General features: G+C 62.4%; 3 protein-coding genes across 11 annotated transcripts; 2 read left to right on the top strand and 1 right to left on the bottom strand.

Annotated features, from left to right (window-relative positions):
- Window positions 1–3195: 3195 nt before the first annotated feature.
- On the top strand, window positions 3196–8758 carry CERCAM (cerebral endothelial cell adhesion molecule). Its single transcript, XM_027471147.3, has 12 exons — window positions 3196–3431; window positions 4911–5021; window positions 5373–5490; window positions 5596–5730; window positions 5808–6012; window positions 6097–6216; window positions 6347–6423; window positions 6570–6676; window positions 6769–6901; window positions 7093–7220; window positions 7287–7490; window positions 8092–8758. The coding sequence occupies exons 1-12, from the start codon at window positions 3232–3234 to the stop codon at window positions 8324–8326; spliced, it is 1773 nt and encodes a 590-aa protein (XP_027326948.3). The 5' UTR covers window positions 3196–3231; the 3' UTR covers window positions 8327–8758.
- A 143-nt stretch (window positions 8759–8901) lies between these two features.
- TTC16 (tetratricopeptide repeat domain 16) lies at window positions 8902–16456 on the top strand. Of its 9 annotated transcripts, XM_072025414.1 has the most exons (12): window positions 8902–11542; window positions 11699–11992; window positions 12144–12237; window positions 12432–12578; window positions 12649–12749; window positions 12828–12957; window positions 13060–13274; window positions 13349–13590; window positions 14113–14254; window positions 14326–14476; window positions 15069–15226; window positions 16292–16456. In XM_072025414.1, exons 1-12 carry the CDS (start codon window positions 11430–11432, stop codon window positions 16374–16376), a joined length of 1872 nt encoding a protein of 623 aa, XP_071881515.1. In that variant the 5' UTR covers window positions 8902–11429; the 3' UTR covers window positions 16377–16456. The 9 variants fall into 9 exon arrangements, with proteins under 9 accessions (XP_071881515.1, XP_071881518.1, XP_071881517.1 ...); XM_072025417.1 differs by lacking the exon at window positions 11699–11992 and having other exon boundaries at window positions 12144–12234; XM_072025416.1 differs by lacking the exon at window positions 11699–11992.
- TOR2A (torsin family 2 member A) lies at window positions 15913–20485 on the bottom strand. The gene is made up of 5 exons (XM_072025426.1): window positions 20295–20485; window positions 19716–19981; window positions 18569–18744; window positions 18087–18214; window positions 15913–17529 (listed from the first exon to the last, which is right to left on the bottom strand). Exons 1-5 carry the CDS (start codon window positions 20431–20433, stop codon window positions 17285–17287), a joined length of 954 nt encoding a protein of 317 aa, XP_071881527.1. The 5' UTR covers window positions 20434–20485; the 3' UTR covers window positions 15913–17284.
- Between the last annotated feature and the right edge of the window lie 64 nt (window positions 20486–20549).

Below are 20549 nucleotides of genomic sequence, written 5' to 3'. Positions count from 1 at the left end.
TGCAGGGTGGGCACGGGGCGAGGGGAGCCGGGCACCACCCCTGCCTCAGTTTCCCCAGCTGGGGCGGCAGGTTTTTAGGGGATGGAGTCACTCGGGCAGTGGCACGGCGAGGGAGGGGGCCCTGAGGCTGCGCTGGTGGCCGGGGCACCTGGGGACACCGTGGAGCGAGGCCATATGAGGAGTTCTTCCTATGAAATAAGTTTTTAAAAGGATTTTTGGAGGTTGGGGGACTTGTACTAACCCCCTGGGCACACAGACGCGCATTATTTCTGGGTGTATAGAGATATTTATTAATTTCCTGCAACCGAATCCGAGGCTTTCAACCCAGCAGAATGTGACGTTTGAGGAACCTGGAACTTCTCAAAGGCTTTACTGAAAAACGCAGCGAATGTCAAGGAAGGGGTGGAGACAGGAGGCTGGAGAGGGCCAAAAACCTCAGCCCTGGGTCCAAAAGCAACTTTTCCCTGTAAAAAAAAAAAAAAAAGTAAAAAAGGAAACACACTGACAGAAACTTCACTGCGCAGGAAGGAGGAGAGGGGGTTCAGCACCGCACCCGTCCTGGGGGGTCCTGGGGCCCAGAACCAGCAGCAGTCCAGGGGCTGGGGGTCCAGGGGCTGGGGATTCAGGGTTTTGGGGGTCCAGGGGGCGCAGGGCTTGATCGGCAGCCAGGTGGGGGATTTGGGCAGGTGGAGGAGGCGCTGGGCTGGCCCCGGTCCCGCTCTGATTGCAGGACCCAGCTGCCCCAGATCAGCCCAGCTGGGGGAGTGGGGAAAAACCAAGCTAAAAGAGATCTTACAGCCCTACCCAAATAAAATCAGGACTTTAATAATGGCCAGGCACGATAGGAAGGGGCTTTTTGGGGTGGGATGCTTTCGGGCCTGACGGTGGCTCTGTGTTTCAGGTACTGCCACTGGTGCACGGGGTCCCCTGGGGACCTGGCCCCCCCCCGTGCCACCCCGATGGAGGTGCTGAGACGCAGTGAGCCGGGCGGGCTGGCACCCTGAGGAGCAGGCAGGCACAAGAGCAGGTAACCTCCCCTTCTCCCTGTGCTCCTTCACAGCTTTCTTTTTTTTTTTTTTCTTTTTTCACTGCTTGGCACAAGCTGTAAGGTGTCACCAGCCCCTCGGGGCTCTGAGGGCGATGTGATTTAAGGTGCACGACCAGCAGTGGCCCCAAGTGATGCGGGGTGCGCTGCTCCTGGGCCAGCCCTGTCTCATCTCTGGGGTCTGTGCGCTCCTTCCTGCACTGCTCCGTGCCTCAGTTTCCCCCAGGTCGGGGCGCAGCACCAGCACCCCCCTCAGTGCTCACCAAGGGGACAGCAGGGGACGAGCTCATGGGGTATTCTGTGGGTTAATCGCTGCTGGCACCTGGCCTTTCGGGGATCCAGGGCTCTGCACAGCCTGGTTGCTGCTGCTGCTGGGCTCCGTCTGGCCCTGCGGGGTGCTGGGGGCAGGGCAGGGCTGTCTGCGACCCCGGGGGGTGCAGGAGTAAAGGGATGTGGGGGTGAAGGGGTGCAGGGGTGGAGGGATGCACGAGTAAAGGGACATAGGGATGTGGGAGTAAAGGGGTGCAGGAATACAGGGGTGGAGAGGTGTGGGAGTGGAGGGATGGAGGAGTAAAGGGATGCAGGGATTTGGGGTGAAGGGATTTGGGGTGGGGGAGTAAAGGGATGCAAGGATGTGGGGGTGGAAGGATGTAGGGGTATAGGAGTAAAGGGATGCAGGGGTGCAGGAATAAAGGGACATAGGGATGTGGGAGTAAAGGGGTGCAGGAATACAGGGGTGGAGGGGTGGAGAGATGGGGTGAAGGGATGCAGGGGTGGAGGGATTTGGGGATGTAGGGGTGCAGGAATAAAGGGACGCAGGAATAAATGGATGCAGGGGTGCAAGAGTAAAGGGGTGCAGGAGTAAAGGGACGCAGGACTACAGGGCTGCCCCCTGTCAGGCTGCAGGCACGGCCCCGCGGCCCCCCCCGGCCGGTCCCGTCCCGGTGCGTCCCCGCGGGGCCGGGAGGTGGCAGCAGCGGCCGCGCTGCTGGAGCCGGGGCCGGCGGCTGCGGGGACCTCGTCCTGCCCGGGGACCCTGCTGCGGGGTGTGCGGGGTGTTCCCCGCTGTGCGGTCGGGTTTTGGGGTCCCGCAGCCCCCTACATGTCGCTGCAAAGCGCCCTGAGCCTCCCTGACCGACCCCGTCCCCAAAAAACTTGTCTGAGCTTGGGGTGTAGATGTATTTTCGCTCCCTTTCCACCCGTTATGGGGTGTCCCCATGCTCCCAGTATCCCCCCCCCGGGTTATTTTCTCCCCTGTCCTTGTTCCAGGTGCTGTGGGACATCTTCACCCTCCCGGCCACATTTTGGAGGTGCCAGGATCCCAGCGGGATGGAGACGCAGGGAGCAGACACCCGGCCGGGATGTGGGGTGGGCCTGCAGGTTTGGCAACGCGGCCCCGGTCCCTTCCCAGCACTGGGGGCACTGGGAGAACTGGGAGCACTGGGGGCACCATCCCGAGGGGTGCCCAGCACCGCCGGGGTGGCCGTTTTCTCCCCGGGACACGGCCTCTCCCCGGCCACGCTCGCTGTGGGTACCGGGCGGTATTTATGGGGCCGGAGGTTGGTTTTAGGGAATTTCTGGCCAAATGTCCCAAAGTCCGGCAGCTCGGACACGTTGCAAAGGCCCCGGGGCCTGCTGCTGGGGGGGGGCTCAGTGGGGCCAAACCCCTCGGCCACCCGTGGGCAGGGGGTGGCTGAGCCCCGCTAGCCACGGCCCCCCTGTGGCCACCAGCCCCTCGCCCCCTGCAGCAGGACACGAGTGGAAATCACAGGGTGGGGGCACGGGGGGGGTGCAAAGGGGCACAGAGGGGTGCAAAGGGGTACAGGGGGGTATGAAGGGGCACGGGGGGCACCTCCTGGGGGCTGCCATCCCGTGCCTGGCTCTCACCCCACCGGGGGGCTTTGGGGGGGGCTTTGGGATGCCGGCTTTATTTCCCCACAATATCTAACAAAGCGCCCCCCTCCCCGGGTGGTGGTGGTGGTGGGGGCGTCCCCTCGGCCCTGTAGCCCCCTTATTCCTCCTCCTCCTCCTCCTCCTGCTCTGGGGCGGTGGTGGCAGCGAGGGGGGAGGTAGGGGGGGGGGGTCCGTGCAGGGGCCGGGCCGGGGGCGGGGGGTGCGCGGAGCTCGGCGGGTCCCAGCCCGGGCGCGGAGCCCGCCCCTTCCCCGCCCGCCGCCGCCGCTCCGCCATGGGGCTGCTGCGAGCCCTGCTGCTGCTGCTGGCCACCGGCACCTCCACCGGGACCCCCCCCGGCACCGGGACCCCCCCGGACCCCGAACCCCCCCGGGTGGTGCTCGCCCTGCTGGCGCGCAACGCGCAGCACTCGCTGCCGCACTGCCTGGGCGCACTGGAGCGCTTGGATTTCCCCCCGGCGAGCATCGCGCTGTGGTGAGGGGGGGGGCGCCGGGACCCCCCCCCGGGGAGTTTGGGGTCTGGGGGGCAATGGGGGGTTTGGGGGGAAATGGGGGTGTTGGGGGGAAGGGGGTGGGGTGGGTGCGGGGGGTCTCCGGGGAGGGGGAGGGTGGTGGGATGGGGGGGTATGGGGGAGTAAAGGGGGTCTGGGGGGGTTGGGGGGGCTCTAGGGGATTGGGGGGGCTCTGGGGGGTGTGGGGGTGAAGAGGGGGAAATGGGGTGCGTGGGGAATATGGGGTGAGTGGGGAGAATGGGGGCCCTGGGGGGGATAAGGGACAGGGTAATGGGGTCCTGGAGGAGTGGGAGCCCCTGGGAGGGGGGGGGGGCAGAGATTTGGGGAGTGGGAACCTGGGGAGTGCCCCCCCCTGTTTGTGGCAGGCAGCAGGGACCCCGCGGGTAACCAGAGGGGCTGGGGCTGTGTGGGGGGGCTCTGCCCCAGCTGGGGTACCAGGGGCTGGGGGGGGGGCACAGCCCGCAGCGAGGGGCAGAGACCCCCACTGCCCCCCTCCCGGAGCTGTGGGGCTGCCGAGGGAGGGGCACCCTGGGTTTGGGGGGGGCTCTCCACATCACCAGGGACAGACACTGCCTCCCCCTCCCCACTGAGCCTGTCCCCGTCCCCCCAACCCCATACACAGCCCCCCCAAGCCCCTTTTACCGTGCCGGTGGGGTGGGAGAGGCGACCCCGTCCCTTCCCTTCCCCGCTCTGTCGCAGCCACCGCTTGCCCAAGCTTGTTGGAAACTTTCCCCCTGCTGCTTTTATGGGCGATGAGGCAGGGAGGGTTTTTTTTTGGGGGGGAGGCTGTGCTGGGGGGGAGCTGGGGGGCTGTCACCTTCGCTCTGCCACCCCCTGGAGCCTCCCCGGACCCGATGTCTGTGGCAGGCGCTGCCGGAGCCGTGCGGGGCCAGGCCCTGCCTTCCCCCCCGTGTCCTTGGGGTCCCTGCGGTGCCAGGGCCTGGGGGGCAGCTCGGGGGCTCTGCAGTGGGGTGAGGGGGGCGAGGAGCATGGGGGTGGCACCGCTGCGATGTGGGGCTCGGCCCCATCCCAGCGGGTTGCCCCCGGGCATCGTTTTGGGGATGGGGTCTGTGCGTGGCGGGGGGGAGGCTTTGGGGAGGGGGTGCAGAGGGGCGCAGCGGGGTGCAGAGGGGAAGGAGCCACAGCTACGGGGCCAGGAAAGGCAAAGCCAATTTCGGGCTGCAAGAACGGGGTCTGAGGGCAAGCGAGAGCCGTGGGACAGCCCGTGCTGGCGGGGCAGAGTCGGGGAAGAAATGACCCGTTTGCCTTCCTGCTGCGAGCGCAGCTTTGGTTCCTTCAAATTACACCGTGCCTCTCCGAGCGAGCCCCGCTCCCCTCCTTCTCTGCCCTGGCCTCGTGGGGCTGGAGGTTTTTATAGCACAGGGAAGGTTTTTTTTTTTTTTTTTTTTTTTCCCCCGCGGGGCTGATGTCCCCCCCTCCAGGTGCGCGACGGACCACAACTCGGACAACACCACGGCGATGCTGCGCGAGTGGCTGGTGGCGGTGGGCAGGGATTATCACTCGGTGGTGTGGAAGGAGGCGGAGGGGCCCAGGTGAGGCTGGGAGGCACGGGGCCAGGCTGCGAGCGACCCCACAGCCTCTCCTTGGGGTTTGAACCACGCTTTTCCTTCCAGCACCCCCTTGGATGTGGGGTGCTGGCAGGGCTCTGTGCGGAGGGTGCTCCGTTGTCCTCCCCGGCTGGGTTTGGGGCAGCTCCGAGCGTCGGCACAGCCCCGTCCCGTGCTTGTGGGGCTCCACGGCCCCGTCGGCCCCATGGGGATCCCGCTGCAGACCTGGGGCGGCTGCCAGCAGCAGCCGTGGGCTGACTCAGCCGGCCGGCACGCGGAGCCTGCACCGAGTCTGTGCGTCCCCGTTAACCCCCGCCTTCCTCCCCCCTCGCTCAGCGCCTACCCCGACGAGCTCGGCCCCAAGCACTGGAGCGACAAACGCTACGAGAACCTCATGAGGCTCAAGCAGGAGGCTCTGAGCTACGCCCGGGAGCAGCGGGCGCATTACATCCTGGTAGGGCAGGAGGGGCACGGGGGGCACCATGCATATAGGGTGCAGGAGGAGTCGTGGCTGGGCGGGCGTCCCCACACCTCCAGCCCCTGCACTGTGCCCCCGCAGTACGTGGACACGGACAGCATCCTGACCAACAACCAGACCCTCAAGTTCCTCGTGGCGCAGAACAAATCGGTGGTGGCCCCCATGCTGGACTCGCAGACCTTCTACTCCAACTTCTGGTGCGGGATAACGCCCCAGGTACGCCCCCGGCACCCCCGGGGGGCCGCCCCGCTGTGTGCCCCGCGTCCCTTCGCCATCAGCGCGCTGTGCCGCAGGGCTACTACCGCCGGACGGCCGACTACTTCCCCACCAAGAACCGGCAGCGCCGGGGCTGCTTCGCCGTGCCCATGGTGTACAGCACCTTCCTGATCGACCTGCGCAAGGAGGAGGCGGCACGGCTGGCCTTCTACCCGCCTCACCCCAACTACACCTGGGCCTTCGACGATATCATCGTCTTCGCCTACTCCTGCCAGGAGGCGGGTGAGGGACTGGGGAGGGTGAGAGGTGGGGGGGGTTCGGGGGCCGGGTTCTGTGGTGTTCACCCCCTCTGCTGTGGTCCTGCAGGGGCTGAGGTCCACGTGTGCAACCAGCAGCGTTTTGGTTACATCAACGTCCCAGTGAAGGCTCACCAGACGCTGGAGGACGAGCGGGTCAACTTCGTGCATCTCACGCTGGAGGCCATGGGTGAGCGCTGGGGGGGTCCTGGTGGCGCAGGGTGAGGGGTCCTGGTGCTGTCCCCATGTGGGGCCATCAGCTCTGGGTCCCTGCCGGTGGGGTCCGGGCTCCATTAAAGGGATTTCCCACCTCTTGGCAGTGGACGGCCCCCCCATGCAGCGCTCCAGGCACATTTCGGTCCCCCCCAAGCCTCTCACCAAAATGGGTTTTGATGAGGTAAGTGCCCAGCAGGTCTCCCCGTGCCTCCCCTCCATCTCTCCTTCACCACCTGCTGCTCCCTGCCACCACGGCGTTCAGCCAAGCCCCTGTCCCCACAGTGATGTCCCCCCCCCACCCCATGGGGCTCTCCTCTTCCTCCCCAGATCTTCCTCATCAACCTGGTGCGGCGGCCAGACCGGCGGCAGCGGATGCTGGCGTCCCTGCAAGAGCTGGAGATCGCCGTGCGCGTGGTGGACGCCGTGGATGGGAGGTGACCGTGCGGGGCCACCTCTGTCACCCTGGGGAGGGGGCTGCGTTTTGGGGGGCTGGGACACCTCAGTAATGTGACCCCTCACCTCGCAGCACCCTCAACAGCAGCGACATCAAGGTGCTGGGTGTGGACATGCTCCCGGAGTACTACGACCCCTTCTCCGGCCGCACGCTGACCAAGGGTGAAGTTGGCTGCTTCCTCAGCCATTACAGCATCTGGAAGGAGGTACAGGACTGGGGGGGGGGACACCAGGACTTGGGGGGGACACCAGCACCGGGTAGGGACCCTATGTGCAGCACTGGCTCTCCAGAGCCACAGGGAGAGGGTTTTTCCTGCAGGGTGAGCGGGCCCAGTACGGCCCAGTATGTCCCAGTGTGGTGCTGGGGTGTGTTCACAGCACTGTGCCCTCCCTGCAGATCGTGTCCCGGGGGCTGGAGCGCTCGGTGGTGTTCGAGGACGACGTGCGCTTTGAGGTCTCCTTCCCGGCACGGCTGCGGCGCCTGATGGAGGAGCTGGAGGGGGCGCAGCAGGACTGGGACCTCATGTAGGTGCCGGGGGGGGACAACAAGTGGGGGACACACGGGGCTGGCTCTGACCGCTCGCCCCACAGCTACCTGGGGAGGAAGCAGGTGAACGCGGAGGACGAGGCGCCCGTGGAGGGTGTGCGGAACCTGGTGGTGGCCGGGTACTCGTACTGGACGCTGGCCTACGCCATCTCCCAGCGTGGGGCACAGAAGCTGCTGGCTGCCGAGCCCCTCTCCAAAATGCTGCCGGTGGACGAGTTCCTGCCCATCATGTACGACAAGCACCCCAAGTAAGGAGCAGGGGGGATTTTGGGGGGGTTGTGGGGCCGTGGCGCTGTGGGAACATATGTTTCTTCTCCGTCGTCACCGTCCCCCCCTCCCCGTCCTCCCCCTGGCGTTGCTCATGCTGGAGGAAAACATCTGCAGCATGAGCTCATTCCCCCCCCAGCCGCCGCCTGGCTGCCGGCCGCTGGAAAATGGCCCTCGGCCAGCGTGGGGGGGTGGCGGGGACGGAGCTGGGGCACGGTGCTGGCCCCGCACAGGGGTCTCGGCCCTATTGGGGGAACCTCCCTGCCCTGCATCCCGGGTTGGGGGCAGTGGTGGGGCTGCAGCTGGATGGGGGGAGGTAGATGGGGGTCAAGGGGAGCACCGGGGGTGTCCCTGGGGAGACGGGGTGGGAAAAGCAGAGAGCAGGACATCAAAGTGGAGAGATGTGAGGGTGAAAGGTGGACGGGGAGCTGCGAGGAGCCCCCCAGCACCCAGAGCTCTCTGAGCACGCAGTGTCTGTGCCCATCCCCGCTACCCGCTGGCCCTTCCCACGCGGTGCCTTCCCCAGCACGGATTTTCCAGCCCCGCTCTGTGTGTGAGCCTCTCTCCTCCTGCTCTCCCCAGCGAGGACTACAAGCGGCACTTCTCCCCGCGGGACCTGCTGGTGTTCTCGGCTCACCCCCTCCTGGTTTATCCCACCCACTACGCCGGGGACAGCAACTGGCTGAGCGACACCGAGACCTCCACCATCTGGGACGACGACTCCAAGCAGACGGGCTGGACGGGCTCACGGAAGACCCTGAGGGACCCGCGGGGTGGCGGGGGCTACCTGCGCTCCTCTGCCCGTGATGAGCTCTGAGGTTGCTGGATGAGCCTCCCCGGGGGCAGCCCGACCCCCTGCCAGCCCGGCGTGAAAGCATCAGGATGCTCACGGTTGCTCCTGCCTGGACCTGCAGGGATGCTCGCTGCCTTTCCCCCAAGGGACCTGGCGTTGGGACTCCGTGGGGAGCATCGCTGGTGCCCCAAGGTGGGATTTATCCCCAGGGCTCTCGGAGAGCCGGTGCCCAGCTGGGCAGAGGGGCTGCTGGACCGCTCTGCTGGGGATGTATTTTCCTGGTGTGCCAGCGCTGTCCCGAATGGTGCAAACTTCTGTTTTTTTGGACATCTCACGTGGATTTGCAGGTGTGGGAGGAAGGGGGAGAGCCTCCTGCCACCCACCGGGCCTGTCCCTCACCTGTGTTGTGTCTGGGCTGAAGCCCAGGGAGGATTAAACCAGACTGTTTGGAGCTGACGTGCCCGGCTGCTGGCTGTGCTGGGCAGCACTGCCCCGCATCGCATCCCGGAGCCTGCCCTGCCTGCGCTTTGGGGTGATTGCTTTGGAAACAGGGGAAAAAGGAGAAATGGGGTAAAGGGGGGTGAGAGATAGGGAATGGAGCTGTGTGCTCGTGGGGTGAGGGCTGGACCTGATGGAGGACACAGTTCTGGTGCAGTGTGCTGATCGGGGTGCTTCTGTGGGGCAGAGGCATGGGGAGAAGCCCCTTCTAGCAAACCAGAGCTGCAGGGGAGAGCCCCATCCCTCCTTGGCAGCCGTCGGTGTGCTCCGACCCTCGGTGGGTACCGGTCAGTGATGCTGGTGGCCCCGTGCATCGCTGTCCCGCTGGGGCTGGCGCTGGGAGGCAGCCAGGAGGACCCATTCCTGCAGAGCTCTGCTCTCCCCAGGTACCGCCGATGAAAATGACTTCCCTCGTTTGCGCTGATGCTCTCAGTGGAGGTTTTGACCTTTGGACTGAAGACCTGACACCAGCTTGAGCACCGGGATGTGCAGCTGAGTCCTGCTGGGCTCTGGCATTTGTCAAGTTTGTGGCCAGCTTTGGAGGAGGGTGTTTGCTTTTCAAGAGCCTGAGCTTGTTTGGTGTGAAACCTCAGCTCCCTGGAGCGGGTAAATGCTCTGCAGGGCAATGCTTGGTTGAAAACTGAGATGGAGGAGCAAGTTCCTTGAAAATGCTTCAACTAACTGTAGTCTGGGTGAGTGGGGGGAGACGTGAGCTCCCTGTCAGCCCCCCAGCCTGATGGAGGTGGTGGGGAGGTGGCAAGTGAGCCCCACAGCAGGATGTCTGAAGCCACCAAAATAATGATCCAGGAAAGTGTGATTCAGGGCAGGGTGAACAGCCACACCAGGGGCCTCCTGCAGGAGAACCACCAGCTCCAGGAGGTCACAGAGGGCCTGAAGATCCCAGTGGACCCCTGGAGAACAGGGAGCAGGACATGGCCATGTGTAGTTTGCAGTCACAGGGTCCCAGACAGTACGTGCACGGGTGCTGTGGCAGGATGGAGAGCTGATGGGAGGTTGGGGACGCCTTTGCCACATTGCCTGTCCCTTGGCTGCAGGTAACCTCGCTGCAGACCTTGCAGCTTGAGGAGCTCTTGGCTGGGAGCTGCAGATGGAGAGGGTGAAGGTCTTTTGCCAGCTGGAGCAGATGAAGGAAGCAGCAGCAGTGCTGTGGTACACGTGGCACAGCAAGGGTCCTGGGACATGTTCCAGTGCCCGCTGGGATGCAGGCAAGGAGCCACCATGCTCTCAGGGCTTGTAGGGCAGGCAGGACGTGCCAAGGAGAACCCAGGGTCTTTGGGATGCTGGAGTGGTGGTGGTGGGGAGAAGCCATTCCCTGAGCTGCCCGCTCTGGCAAGGGACCTGTAACAGGGCTGGCCAGGAGGAGCCAGAGTTCCTCCAGCTTTCAAAAACTCCAGTGTTCTGGCACAAAAACCCTAACTCAGAAACTATGACGGCCCCACAACCTCCCCACTGCTTGCTCCAGCTCAGTGGGAGCAGACCTCATGAGCTGGTGAGCTAGGAAATTCCAGGCAGCTCTGGCTTTCCATGACACACGGTGCTGGGACACTGCTGCAGTGCATCCACACATCCATGAAGCAGGGAACCTGCAGGTGAGGACGAGAAGGTGATGTTTGGAAAGTGCTGTGCGAGGCTAAAGCCACCAGCAGGGACCTCAGGGAGGGACCCAGGAGGCAGCAGCCCCTGCCCAGCCACCCTGCAGTCATGATGGTGCAGAAGGTGGTGATATCTTGGTGCTGTCAGAAGGGCTGGCTGGCCAAACAACTAAAAAGGGTCTCCTGCCTTCCTCCTGTTCATGTCCCTGCTCAGATCCCTTCTGTATGTTGTCCCTATTGTCCCTGCCCTGTGCTCCAGTTTGGCCCTGCAGCTCTCCAGGTGCACCCAATTTCCCCCAGAACCTCCCTAAGGGCTTCCAACAAGAAACCCTTAGAGCTGCAGCCACCTTCATGGGCCACCCCTTGCAGCACTGGGACTGCCATCGTGGGGACAAACTCGGATGGCACCCGGCTACCAGGGTGCCTGGCAGATATGGAGCTGCCAGCGCTGGTCCCCAACAGGCAGCTGAAGGGCGAGGGGATGGTGCTGGGCCATGAGGAGCGGCCCCCATGCCTTCCCCGGGCGTGTGGGGCCCAGCTCCAAGAAACATGAGGCTGGCCGAGGTTTGTGCTGGGCTGCGCCAGGACGCCGGGCTCCTGCCAAGCCTGGCGGGGCCACGAGAGCTGCTTGTTTCCATGTCCGCCACCCTGCCAAAACGGCGTCTGCTTTGGGGAGGCGGGGGGAAGAGGGCAAAGGAGAAAAGGGGGAGAGAAAAGGGGGAGGGAGGGGGGCAGGGACTTGTCAGCAGGAGAGGGGGAATGGGAGCTGGGGATGATGAGCCCTGCACTGAGGAGGGGACAGCACCTGTCCCACCAGGACCCCCTCCCACTGCACAGCACTAACAGGGCTAGACCCCATCATGTCCCTGTGGGGTAAAAGGACAAAATCCCCCATGTTATGCTGCAAGCACCCGGCCACGGGTGGATGCTGAGCCCCTCTCCGCAGGGACGTGCCCTGAGGCCAGCCGCCCCCTCACAGGGCACCTCCCCGGCGCCATCTTGTTGGGGGGGGGGTGATGGGGGCAGCCATCTTGCTCCCGGGCACCGCCGCCATCGTGGTTGCGGGCGGGGGGCGGCATCGTGGGGCCGGGCTGGGCTCCTCCGTGCTGCCTCCTCCGCTCCCCTGGGGGTATGGGGGGACCCTTCCCTGCCCCTTCTCCCTTCCTCCTTCCTCCCAGCTTTGGCCGTGGCTGGGGTGCCCCCCAGGATGCTGGCTGTGGGGGGGGGATGCTCAGGAGGGGCTGTGGGGCAGAGGAGGGCTGCAGGGAGCTGTGTGCTGCTGCAGGGGGGCACGGAGATGGCTGCTGAGGAGCTGTTTGCGACGGCAGTGCCTGAGGAGCAGCTGGAGGCCAGCAGGGAGAGGGCTCTGCAGAGGATCTTTGGGTCCAGCCGCTGCCTGCGCAGCATCGAGTGCCCCAGGGAAGTGGGGCCCTTCGGCGTGGTTGTGCAGGGCAGGATGCGGGAGCAGTAAGTGCTGGGGCTGCTCTGCCTCCAAACATGGTCACAGCTGGGGCACCCGGTACCCATTACCTGCTCTAACTGCCTTCAGCAGCACTCTGCGTGGGCAGGAGCATACGGGGTACATGGTCCTCAATATCCCCCCAGCCGCCCTCCAGCCCTGCCTGTGTCTTGGCTCTGCCTTTGGAGCCCAGCTCCCTTCGGACCCTAATGGGCTCCACGTTTGGCAGCGAGAGCCTGGGCACGGCTCATGGCTCTTTTCCTCCCCACAGCTGGCAGAAAGGGCTGGAGTTCTCCTCCTGCGGCCAGTGGGAGGAAGCCATCATCTGCTACACGAAAGCCATCGGCCTGGATCCGCAGCGGGTAGTGGGTCCCAGGGGGCTGGGGACATGCTGGTGAAGGGGAGGCAGCGTTGTGAAGGCTGGCTGTAACACCAGTAACACCAGCATCTGGTTTCAGGACATGCTTACTGTGGCATTAGCCTCTCGCCAGGCTGATCCCAGGGAGCTTGAGTATTGCTGGGTGGCGGGCAGCAAGGGCTGAGGGTGTCTGTGGTGCAGGCAGAGCTGTACGAGCAGCGGGCAGAGGCTTTCCTCCAGCTCTGCGACTTCCAGTCGGCTGCTCTGAACTTCAGGAAGGTGCTCGCATTGGGACCTGCCCGGGAGCAGCACTGCCTGGCTCGCTTAGCCCTCGTCCTTGACCTGCAGGTGAGCTACCACTCCGTCCTCCCTGCCTGCAGCCCTGCCCTGTGGCCATGCTGACAGGCTTTCCCTGCAGGGACGATGTCTGCTGGACCAGGAGCTCTACAGCGAGGCCCTGGAGGCCTTTACGCGAGCAGCTGAGCTGCAGCCCCACCGCAGGGTGTTTCGCAGGAGGAGGTGAAGCAGCACGAGGCTGTTCAGCCACGCTGGTCCTGCCGTGGGCTCCCCGCCAGCTGTGCCCCTTTCCTCTTGCAGCATCTTGTGCCTCGCTGCCCTCAACAAGTTCCCCGAGTGCCTCCGGATGCTCAACAGAGACCTGGCGGAGGATGTGAGGAACCCTGACTTGTACGTGCTGCGTGCCTCCTTCTACGAGCACTTTGGGCAGGTACGGCCGCTCCGGTCCCCGAGGGATCCTGGCTGCTCCTCCTGGAGGTGGGGGATGCAGATGGAAGCTCCAGGTCCTGAGGGATCCCGGCCTCCCGGGCAGCTGTCCCTGTGCCACCAGGACATCCAGCGGGCCCTGGAGCTGGACCCGCAGCACGGAGCCGCCCAGGCGCTGCGGCAGAGGCTGCAGAGGCGAGGCCTGGAGGCCAAGGCTGAGGCAGCGTCCAAGGCTCTGTGCGGGGACCTGCGTGGGGCCCTGCTCAGGATCAGCTTTGCCATCGAGACCAACCCCTCGGCTGCCGAATTCTTCACCCTCAGGTAGCGGATGCGTTACTGTGGCCAGTTGGCCCCGCTGGTGTCCGAGTCTTCATTTCTCTGTCCCTGTGTCGCAGGGGGGCCCTCCTCCGACGGCTGAAGGACTTCGGTGCAGCCTTAAAGGACTTGGCCAAGGCGAGGCAGCTGTGTGCCGACGAGGGCCCGGAGGCTCAGGAGGCTCGGCGGCAGCTGGTGCTCACCTACAACGACCGTGCCGTGCACTGCTATGCCCGGGGCCAGCTCAATGAGGCTGTGATGCTCCTTGGCGAGGCTCTGCGAGATGAGAGGACAGAGGAGGGGCTCTATGTCAACAGAGGAGGCAAGTGGAGGTCAAAGCAGGGTCCCCAGGGCAAGAACGGGGGCTCAGGGATAGGGCTGGGGTGTCAAAGAGCAGCAGCTTGTACCTACACAGTGCATGCAGGGAAAGGCCCTGCTCTGGGGTCCTGTGTTAGGGACTGGTGGCTGAAGGTGGTAGTAGGGCTTCTGGGTTCTCTCTTGATCCTGATCCCAGTTCCCAGTCTAAGTTCTGTGCCCCCCAGAGATGCCTTTCCTGTTTCAGCAGTGAGGAGATGACCAGGAGCGAGGATTTACCACTGGCTCTGCTGCTCCCTCCCCACAAGATCTATTCAGGGGCAGGGCTGGGATGTGCTGCCCTCTCCCATACCGGGCTGCATCTCCTGGTGGTCGCAGAGCTTTTGCCTAACGATGCTGAAACCCGGGGTGGGCTGAACACGAGGCGTGTGCTTCCCACCGGCACGGAGAGCTCCAGGCAAAGGCCCAGGGCAGCAGCCAGCCCCCAGCTGCTCCGGGTCGCTGAGACGCCGGCACGGCTTCGTTGCAGACTGCTTCCTTCGCCTGGGGGAGCTGGCCCACGCGCTGGCCGATTACCAGCAGGCGCTGGAGCTGAGCCCAGGGAACCTCGGTGTGCAGCGACGTGTTGCAGCGGCACTGCACGAGCTGGGTCGTCGGGACGTGGCGGCGAGGTGAGCAGGAGGCTGGTGCAGCTTCCTGAGGGCCCAGGGAGAGCCCTGTGTGTGCTCCTGTCCCCTCGCAGGTGGTACCAGCAGGCAGAGGCTCGTTTCTCTGCTACCATTGAGCACGACCCCCAGGAAGCTCTGCACCACCTGCGCCTGTGCCCACAGAAGGTGCAGAGCACGAGGGAGGACACCTTGCAGAGCCTGCGGCTGGACCCCACAGACAGCGAGGTACGGCCCTGCTGCTTCTCTCCGCTGCCCTGCTCGGGGACCAGGCAGTTACTGGCTCGCTGCCTCAGCTGCAGTGCCTGTGCCTGGTGGTTTGGGACAAGCCCGGTGTCTGTGTTCTGCGTCAGGGCCAGCAGCTGGCACCAAGAAACATGAGTTGGGGGTCAGGGGTCCTGCTGGGGTACGGGTCCAAGCCAAGCAGCAGTGGTTACAGCCTGGCGGTTACAGCAGTTCTGTGGTAGAGTCATCAGGCAGGGCTTTTTCCTCCTGTTCATTCTTATTTTCCTGTTTCTTTGAACTTAATGCAAGGCAGGAGCCCTCCTGCAGCTGGCTGCGATGAGGGGAGCGTGTCCCCACACTGCTGTTGCCAAGTGTGGTGCTCAATGGGGCAGCAGCATGGCTCAATAGGTCAGGGGCTTCTTTATGGAAAAACAAAACAAAAACAAAAACGGGCTCCCTGTCGGGGCAGGTCCTGGGGAGGCTGCCAGGTCCTTCGCTGGTGGCACGAGGCAGGTGTTTAGCTGCAGGGGAAAGCTTTTCCGTGCGTGCTGGTACATCAGGAGGACACCCAGGTCTTGTCTTGTTGCTGCTGCAGATCCTTTCCCTCACGCACCACCTCTTTCCAAGAACGACTGTGCAGCCTATCCTGAGGAGTGAGACCGGACGCCTCACTCAAGAAACCTTGGAGAAGACGCTTCAGAGCCCTCCAGAACCCACAATTTTGGCCGATGACACCTGGTGTGACAGCAGTAGGTGAGCACTTGCAGGTTTGTCTCGGGTGCCAGCCTGCTGGCGCTGCCTGCTCCCAGAGGGGTTTGCTCAGCCCTGAGCATGGCAGTTCTGTTTGCTCTGGAGCACTGGGGCCCATTTCAGCTGCCTTCAGAGCTAACTGCTGAATTACTCATGGTGCCAGAGCGGTGACAAGTTGTGTGTGCTGCCAGGGCACAGGGGGTCAGCCTTAACCCAGCCTGTGATGCAGGCTGTGGGCTTGGACCCCACAGCACCCACCCAGCACCTCGCCTTGGCTGTGTGCTTGCACGGCCACCCAGCAGCTTCTGCTGTGACCCCCCTGGGGAGCAAGGTGCTGTGTGCCTTCTGCCTCCTGCTCTGGCACAAGTCCTGGCCTTGTACACAGAGCTGTGCTCTGCACAGGGGAAAAAGGGCTGCCCGTAGCTGTGGCACAGGCGCCGTGGGTTTCCTGTACCTCTGCTGGCTCCTCTGCAGAGAACGCCTGGGCCAGCCACTGCCACTTCTCCTTCTCCCCTGGGAAAGGCCACTGTCTTGTTTCCAGTCACCTAATTAGAGACCATCATCTCTGTGCCACCAAATCCCCAAAGTGCTGTTGCATCAGGCGGCTGTGCCCATGCAACTGCAAGTCTCCCAAGTCCTCCTGCGATAGCTGCAATTAGGAACCCAAGTAAACGACTCTTCCCCAACTATTTATTTCATAAAAGATTTATTTTAAAATTAGAAACCTCTAACGTTTCTGAAAGAGGCAGGATGTTTGAGCCTGTCTGTGGGCCAGCTCCCAGGCCACAGCTGGGTGGTGCCTGCAGTCGCTGTCCCACAAGCTGTGGCTCTGGAGGCACGCTGGAATGGTCCCAAGCACTGGCAGTTTCAGCACAGGGCCTGAGGGGAGCATCAGAACGTCCCTGTTCACCCACCCCTCGAGAATTTTGTTCCCAGAGACTGAATGGTTCTGGTTCCTCTGACCTGTGCTCCAGTAACTGCAGAGATTAACACAGGACAAAGGCCAGCAGTGCCACGCACCCCATGCCTGACAGCTCGGAGTGCCGCTCTTCTCTCGCTTGTCCTCAGGTTCCCACGTAAGTGGCGCCCCCAGGAAGCTCAGCAGAGCTGGCCCAGCCAAAGTTTGCGAGGTCTGACCAGTAGAAAGACGTAAAAGAGGCTCAGCAGCTGATAGCACCAACTCCTCAGTCTGCTGTAGAAATCAATATTGAATAAAAGGAATTTTAAAAACCATTTGTAGCACCACAGTCTCCCCTGGAGGTAGGCACAAACTTTTTTTTTTTTTGTAGCTAGTAAAACAACGGTGAGGTCTGGTGTTTTGTTTTGTTTTCCTGGTTTGCTGCAGGACCTCAGGGGAAAGATGGACGGGGAGACGAGGAAGAGCTGGGCTCTTGGTGGGTTGGGCATTGACTTTTCCCTCATTATGACCCCATGCTTCTTGATGGTGAAGCTGGTCCCTACCAGCACCTATTCACAGTGAAAGGAAACTGGAAAGAAGTTGGCTCTAAAAATCCCTTGAGAAGAAAACTTTGCTGCAATGTTGAAGGTGTTCACCAGCCGGCGGTGCAGAAGTCAATGCCAACGCTGTCACATTGTACCAAGGAACTGAGGTACTGCCACGCTTAAAAAGTTAAAAGAAAAAAAGCTAAAATGTTGTATTAAAAAAATATTTTTGGGGCTCAGAATCTTGATGCAGTGGATCAGTAGCTGCCAGAAGAGGGGAGAGCTGCAGATTGGTGCTGCCGGCAGGGTGAGAAACCTCCCTGACGCTGTGGTCCCTCTTGGCATCTTCCCCTTTTCATCACAGATGTTTGGGCGGTGCACCAGGCTGGTCGTATCCACCCTCACCTGGCATAGGATAAATCCATAAAGTGCTTTAAATCACATCACTTGCACTGGCTCCCGCAGCTGCATCCTGCAGTGGCATCCTTGGGGCTGGAGAGAGGAGATCAGCAGGAGGGCACTTGTGCTACCTCGGCCTCATCCTGCCAGCCCTGGGCTCTGCAGCTCCACAGCTCCGTATTTGTTCCTCGTGGAGCTGAGCAAGGCCCCTGACAGTGGCTAGAAGAAAAAACTGATCCGAGAGGCCACTGTTTTGCAGCCTGTTGATGAAAATAATTTCTCTTCTTCTGGGAAGTAGGGGATGCTGTCAACCACCTCCTGGACCACGTCCTGACGTACTTCCAGGCCCTGCTGGATGAGTTCGTTGACGACGCACTGCTTCACGTGGTGGCGCTTCAGGGGGAGGAAGGGCACGACGAAATCAATGAGATGTTCATTAATGATCCCAGATTTCCAGAACCCACCTGCAAAAGCAAAAGAGGAGACAGATTTTACCTTCAGAGTGTCAGCGGTCCTTGGAATTCAAAGAGCTGCTTGGAGTGAAGCCAAAATACTCAGCTGCAGACAGATCTGCTCTGGTTTGGTACAAGGAGTGGAACCGACCAGTTGTTAAACCCTCCTCCCTCAAACAGATTTGTTTTTCTCCAGGAATTGGTAGGATTTAGTGGTCAGCCTTACATTCTGCTCCCTGGGGCAAGTTCAAAGCGAGGAGATGCAGGCAGGCAGCGGGGACTGGCACTTGTCAGTGAGCGTGCTGTGCTGGCTGCCATCCCTCAGCTGTGAACACACATCTTCTCCAAACAACTTTGCTAAGCGTGTTAACAGGTCTGCTGGCCTGGGGAGCTGGGCTATCCCTTCCCTCTGCCAGGACACCTTGAGGGGACTGCAGTTCCCTTCCCTCCAAATCCCCGTCCCTTTCTGTCTGCCTGGGAGGTGCCAGGCAGCTCGGCGGCTGTGCGGCATGGGCCTGGCTCCCTCTGCTGGGCTCTGCTCCCCGCCAGCAACACTTCCAGGGACTCACTCTGAGGGTTTTCAAACACGGCCTTGGAGATGGCTGACTCCGCGTCCTGCAGGCTGATCTCCTCCCGGTCCCTGTGGGCCTGCCACAGATCCAGCGTCATCTCGTTGATCTGCTCCCCTCCTGCGTTGCTGCACAAGAACAAGGTGCTGGCTTACCCGGTGTCCAGGAAAGCGGTGCTGCAGGACAGAGGAGGCAGCCGACAGCCTCCAGCCTGCAGGAGTTCAATCCAGCTTTGCCCCCTGCCTGCCCTGAAATGACTCCTGTAACGGCAGCCGAATAACAGGGACAGGAAAGTTTTTACAGATTCTCCAATTTTGCCTGTTCAGAAGGAAATAATGTCTCTGTTTTTGCAGAGGATGAGTCTGGGAGAAGGAAAAGCAAAATGAAAGCAGGCTGCGAGGCAGGCAGCGACCCCTGCCCAACTGAGAAGCAGGGTGCTGAGCGCCCCGTGCTGTCCCACCTGCCGCAAAGGCGCCTCTCACCTGATGAAGATGAAGATCGCTTTGCGGTAGTTGGTGCCATACACGACCCAGGAGGGGCCCAGGAAGGGCATGATCACGTCGATCAGGCCTGGGTGCATCTTGTCCATCTCATCGAAAAGGAAGGCCGACCGGCCGCAGCTCGTCAAGTTGCCCTGGATCCAGCGCTTCAGGTTCTCCTAGGAAAAACATCCACCAAGCTGTCAGGCGGTGAGATACAGAGGGAGGAACAAGCTACCCCTGAGCAAGGGCTGAGGTGAGGGTGCTGAAAGCAGCTTGTCCCTGCACTGCACCACCTCCTCAGAGCAGGAACAGCAGCACTGAGGGGGCCTCCTTTGTTCTGGAGCTGGCACAGCGACGTATCGGCGGTGTTAGCCCACTGTAGAGCTTGTGTTGCGGAGTTAAAGCAGCAGTGTGAAGGAGGCAGCGAACCAAAGCTGGGCGTTCAGCCTCCTACACTTCCCCACGATCTCTTTCACTGTATCCACAGAGTTCCCAGAGCACCATAAGGGAGATGTGCTTGTTGCCAGCTCCTTTCCTGGTGCAAAAACAGTGTGCCTGCACTGAGGGAGAAGAGCCCAGCATGAGCTTTTACCTTACTGAGCATATTTTTTCTGAGGACACAAAAGAACCCATAACTTCTCCAAACACCCAGGAAGGAAATGTTCGGGTGCGCTGATTCCCCTGCTCTGCTGAGGTTTCATTAGCAAACCTTCACCTTTTGGTTTCTTGCCTTCCTCAGCTTTAAGAGGCACAGGTTCAGCTGGTGTTCGGGAGCTGCTTGCTGTGCAAGGAGGAATTACACACCCTAGCAGCACAGGGGCTTTCACAGCTCTTCAGCTGTTTGCAAAGCAAGGGGAGAACTTTAGGTGGAAGGCACTAAAGTGAGGCCCTTCTGTGTGTGCAGCGGGCTGTGTAAATATTTAAAGAATAAGAACGCAATCACAGCGAGGACGGCTGTGGGGAAAACGAAAGTGGTAACAGACAGAGGACATCCCAGCTGCTGGGGGATCCTTCGGGAGGTTCATGGAGCTGCTTGGCAAAGGGCTGTATCATACAGCTCGCTATAAAACAGCCTGGGTACGTGCTGAGGATCACAAGGACGCAACCAAAGCCCAAAGGAGAATCGAGTAGCGCTGAGAGGCCTTACCTTGTACTGCTCGATGTGCTCGGCGTGGGGGAAGTGCACGATGGGGGAGAAGTGGTGGACGTAGGGGCTGCCCAGCCCGCCCTGGAAGAGGTGGCGGACGAGCATGGAGCTGACGTAGGTTTTGCCCGTCCCCGTGGAGCCGTGGAAGGACAGCACCAGGGGCTTGGCGGGGCTCGGGCCGTGCAGGAACTGCTGCAGCCCCTTCATCAGCTGCTGCCGCACCAGGGGCTGCCCCACCAGGCTGAGGGCCAGGTCGCACTCCAGACCTGGAGCGAGTTCCACGTGGCGGTGAGAGAAAACCCAGAAATTGAGGAAACCCAGACATTGAGAGAACGCAGACGTTCAGAAAACGAATTTTCAGAAAATTCATTTTTACAGAAAACCCGGAAATTCAGAAAATGGAGATTTTAACAGATCCGTGCCAGGAACAAGCAGCGGGGCCGTGTCCCAGCCCCACCCCGGGCTCCCCCTGCCCCGCGTCCCCCCCCCCAGGGACCCCCCGATCCCCGCTCCGGGCCCCCCCAGAACCCCCCGAGCCCCCTCCCTGTCCCCCCCCCCGGTGCCCCCGTCCCCCCTGACCGCGCAGGTCGGTCCCGAAGCCGCACTCGCAGTCCGCGGAGAGGCCGCAGCGCAGCGCCCGCAGGTCCCAGGCGGCGGCGGCGCCGGGGGGGGCGGCCCCCAGCAGGGCCACGGCCAGCGCCAGAGCGGCGGGGGCCATGGCGGCGGCGGCACCGCCCGGACTACAACTCCCGGCGTGCCCCGCGCGGTGGGCGGGGCCTCACCCCCCATAGCCCCGCCCACTGGGCGTGCTCTGGCAGCTTGGCCACGCCCCCA

The sequence above is a fragment of the Anas platyrhynchos genome, chromosome 18 (genome assembly GCF_047663525.1).
Source record: "Anas platyrhynchos isolate ZD024472 breed Pekin duck chromosome 18, IASCAAS_PekinDuck_T2T, whole genome shotgun sequence".
NCBI lineage: Eukaryota > Metazoa > Chordata > Aves > Anseriformes > Anatidae > Anas > Anas platyrhynchos.
This window is presented reverse-complemented; position numbering and strand designations above follow the sequence as displayed.

Excerpts from the sequence above, each read along its gene's own strand:
- CERCAM (XM_027471147.3), top strand. The coding sequence starts at position 3,232 with ATGGGGCTGCTGCGAGCCCTGCTGCTGCTGCTGGCCACCGGCACCTCC. Across the intron at positions 7,221-7,286 it reads CAGCAGGACTGGGACCTCAT|CTACCTGGGGAGGAAGCAGG; the intron begins GTAGGTGCCGGG and ends CTCGCCCCACAG. Across the intron at positions 7,491-8,091 it reads ATGTACGACAAGCACCCCAA|CGAGGACTACAAGCGGCACT; the intron begins GTAAGGAGCAGG and ends TGCTCTCCCCAG.
- TTC16 (XM_072025410.1), top strand. The coding sequence starts at position 11,430 with ATGGGGGCAGCCATCTTGCTCCCGGGCACCGCCGCCATCGTGGTTGCG. Across the intron at positions 12,579-12,648 it reads CCCTCGTCCTTGACCTGCAG|GGACGATGTCTGCTGGACCA; the intron begins GTGAGCTACCAC and ends CTTTCCCTGCAG. Across the intron at positions 14,255-14,325 it reads CGTCGGGACGTGGCGGCGAG|GTGGTACCAGCAGGCAGAGG; the intron begins GTGAGCAGGAGG and ends GTCCCCTCGCAG.
- TOR2A (XM_072025426.1), bottom strand. The coding sequence starts at position 20,433 with ATGGCCCCCGCCGCTCTGGCGCTGGCCGTGGCCCTGCTGGGGGCCGCC. Across the intron at positions 18,745-19,715 it reads AGCACATCGAGCAGTACAAG|GAGAACCTGAAGCGCTGGAT; the intron begins GTAAGGCCTCTC and ends TGTTTTTCCTAG. Across the intron at positions 17,530-18,086 it reads CGTGTTTGAAAACCCTCAGA|GTGGGTTCTGGAAATCTGGG; the intron begins GTGAGTCCCTGG and ends TTGCTTTTGCAG.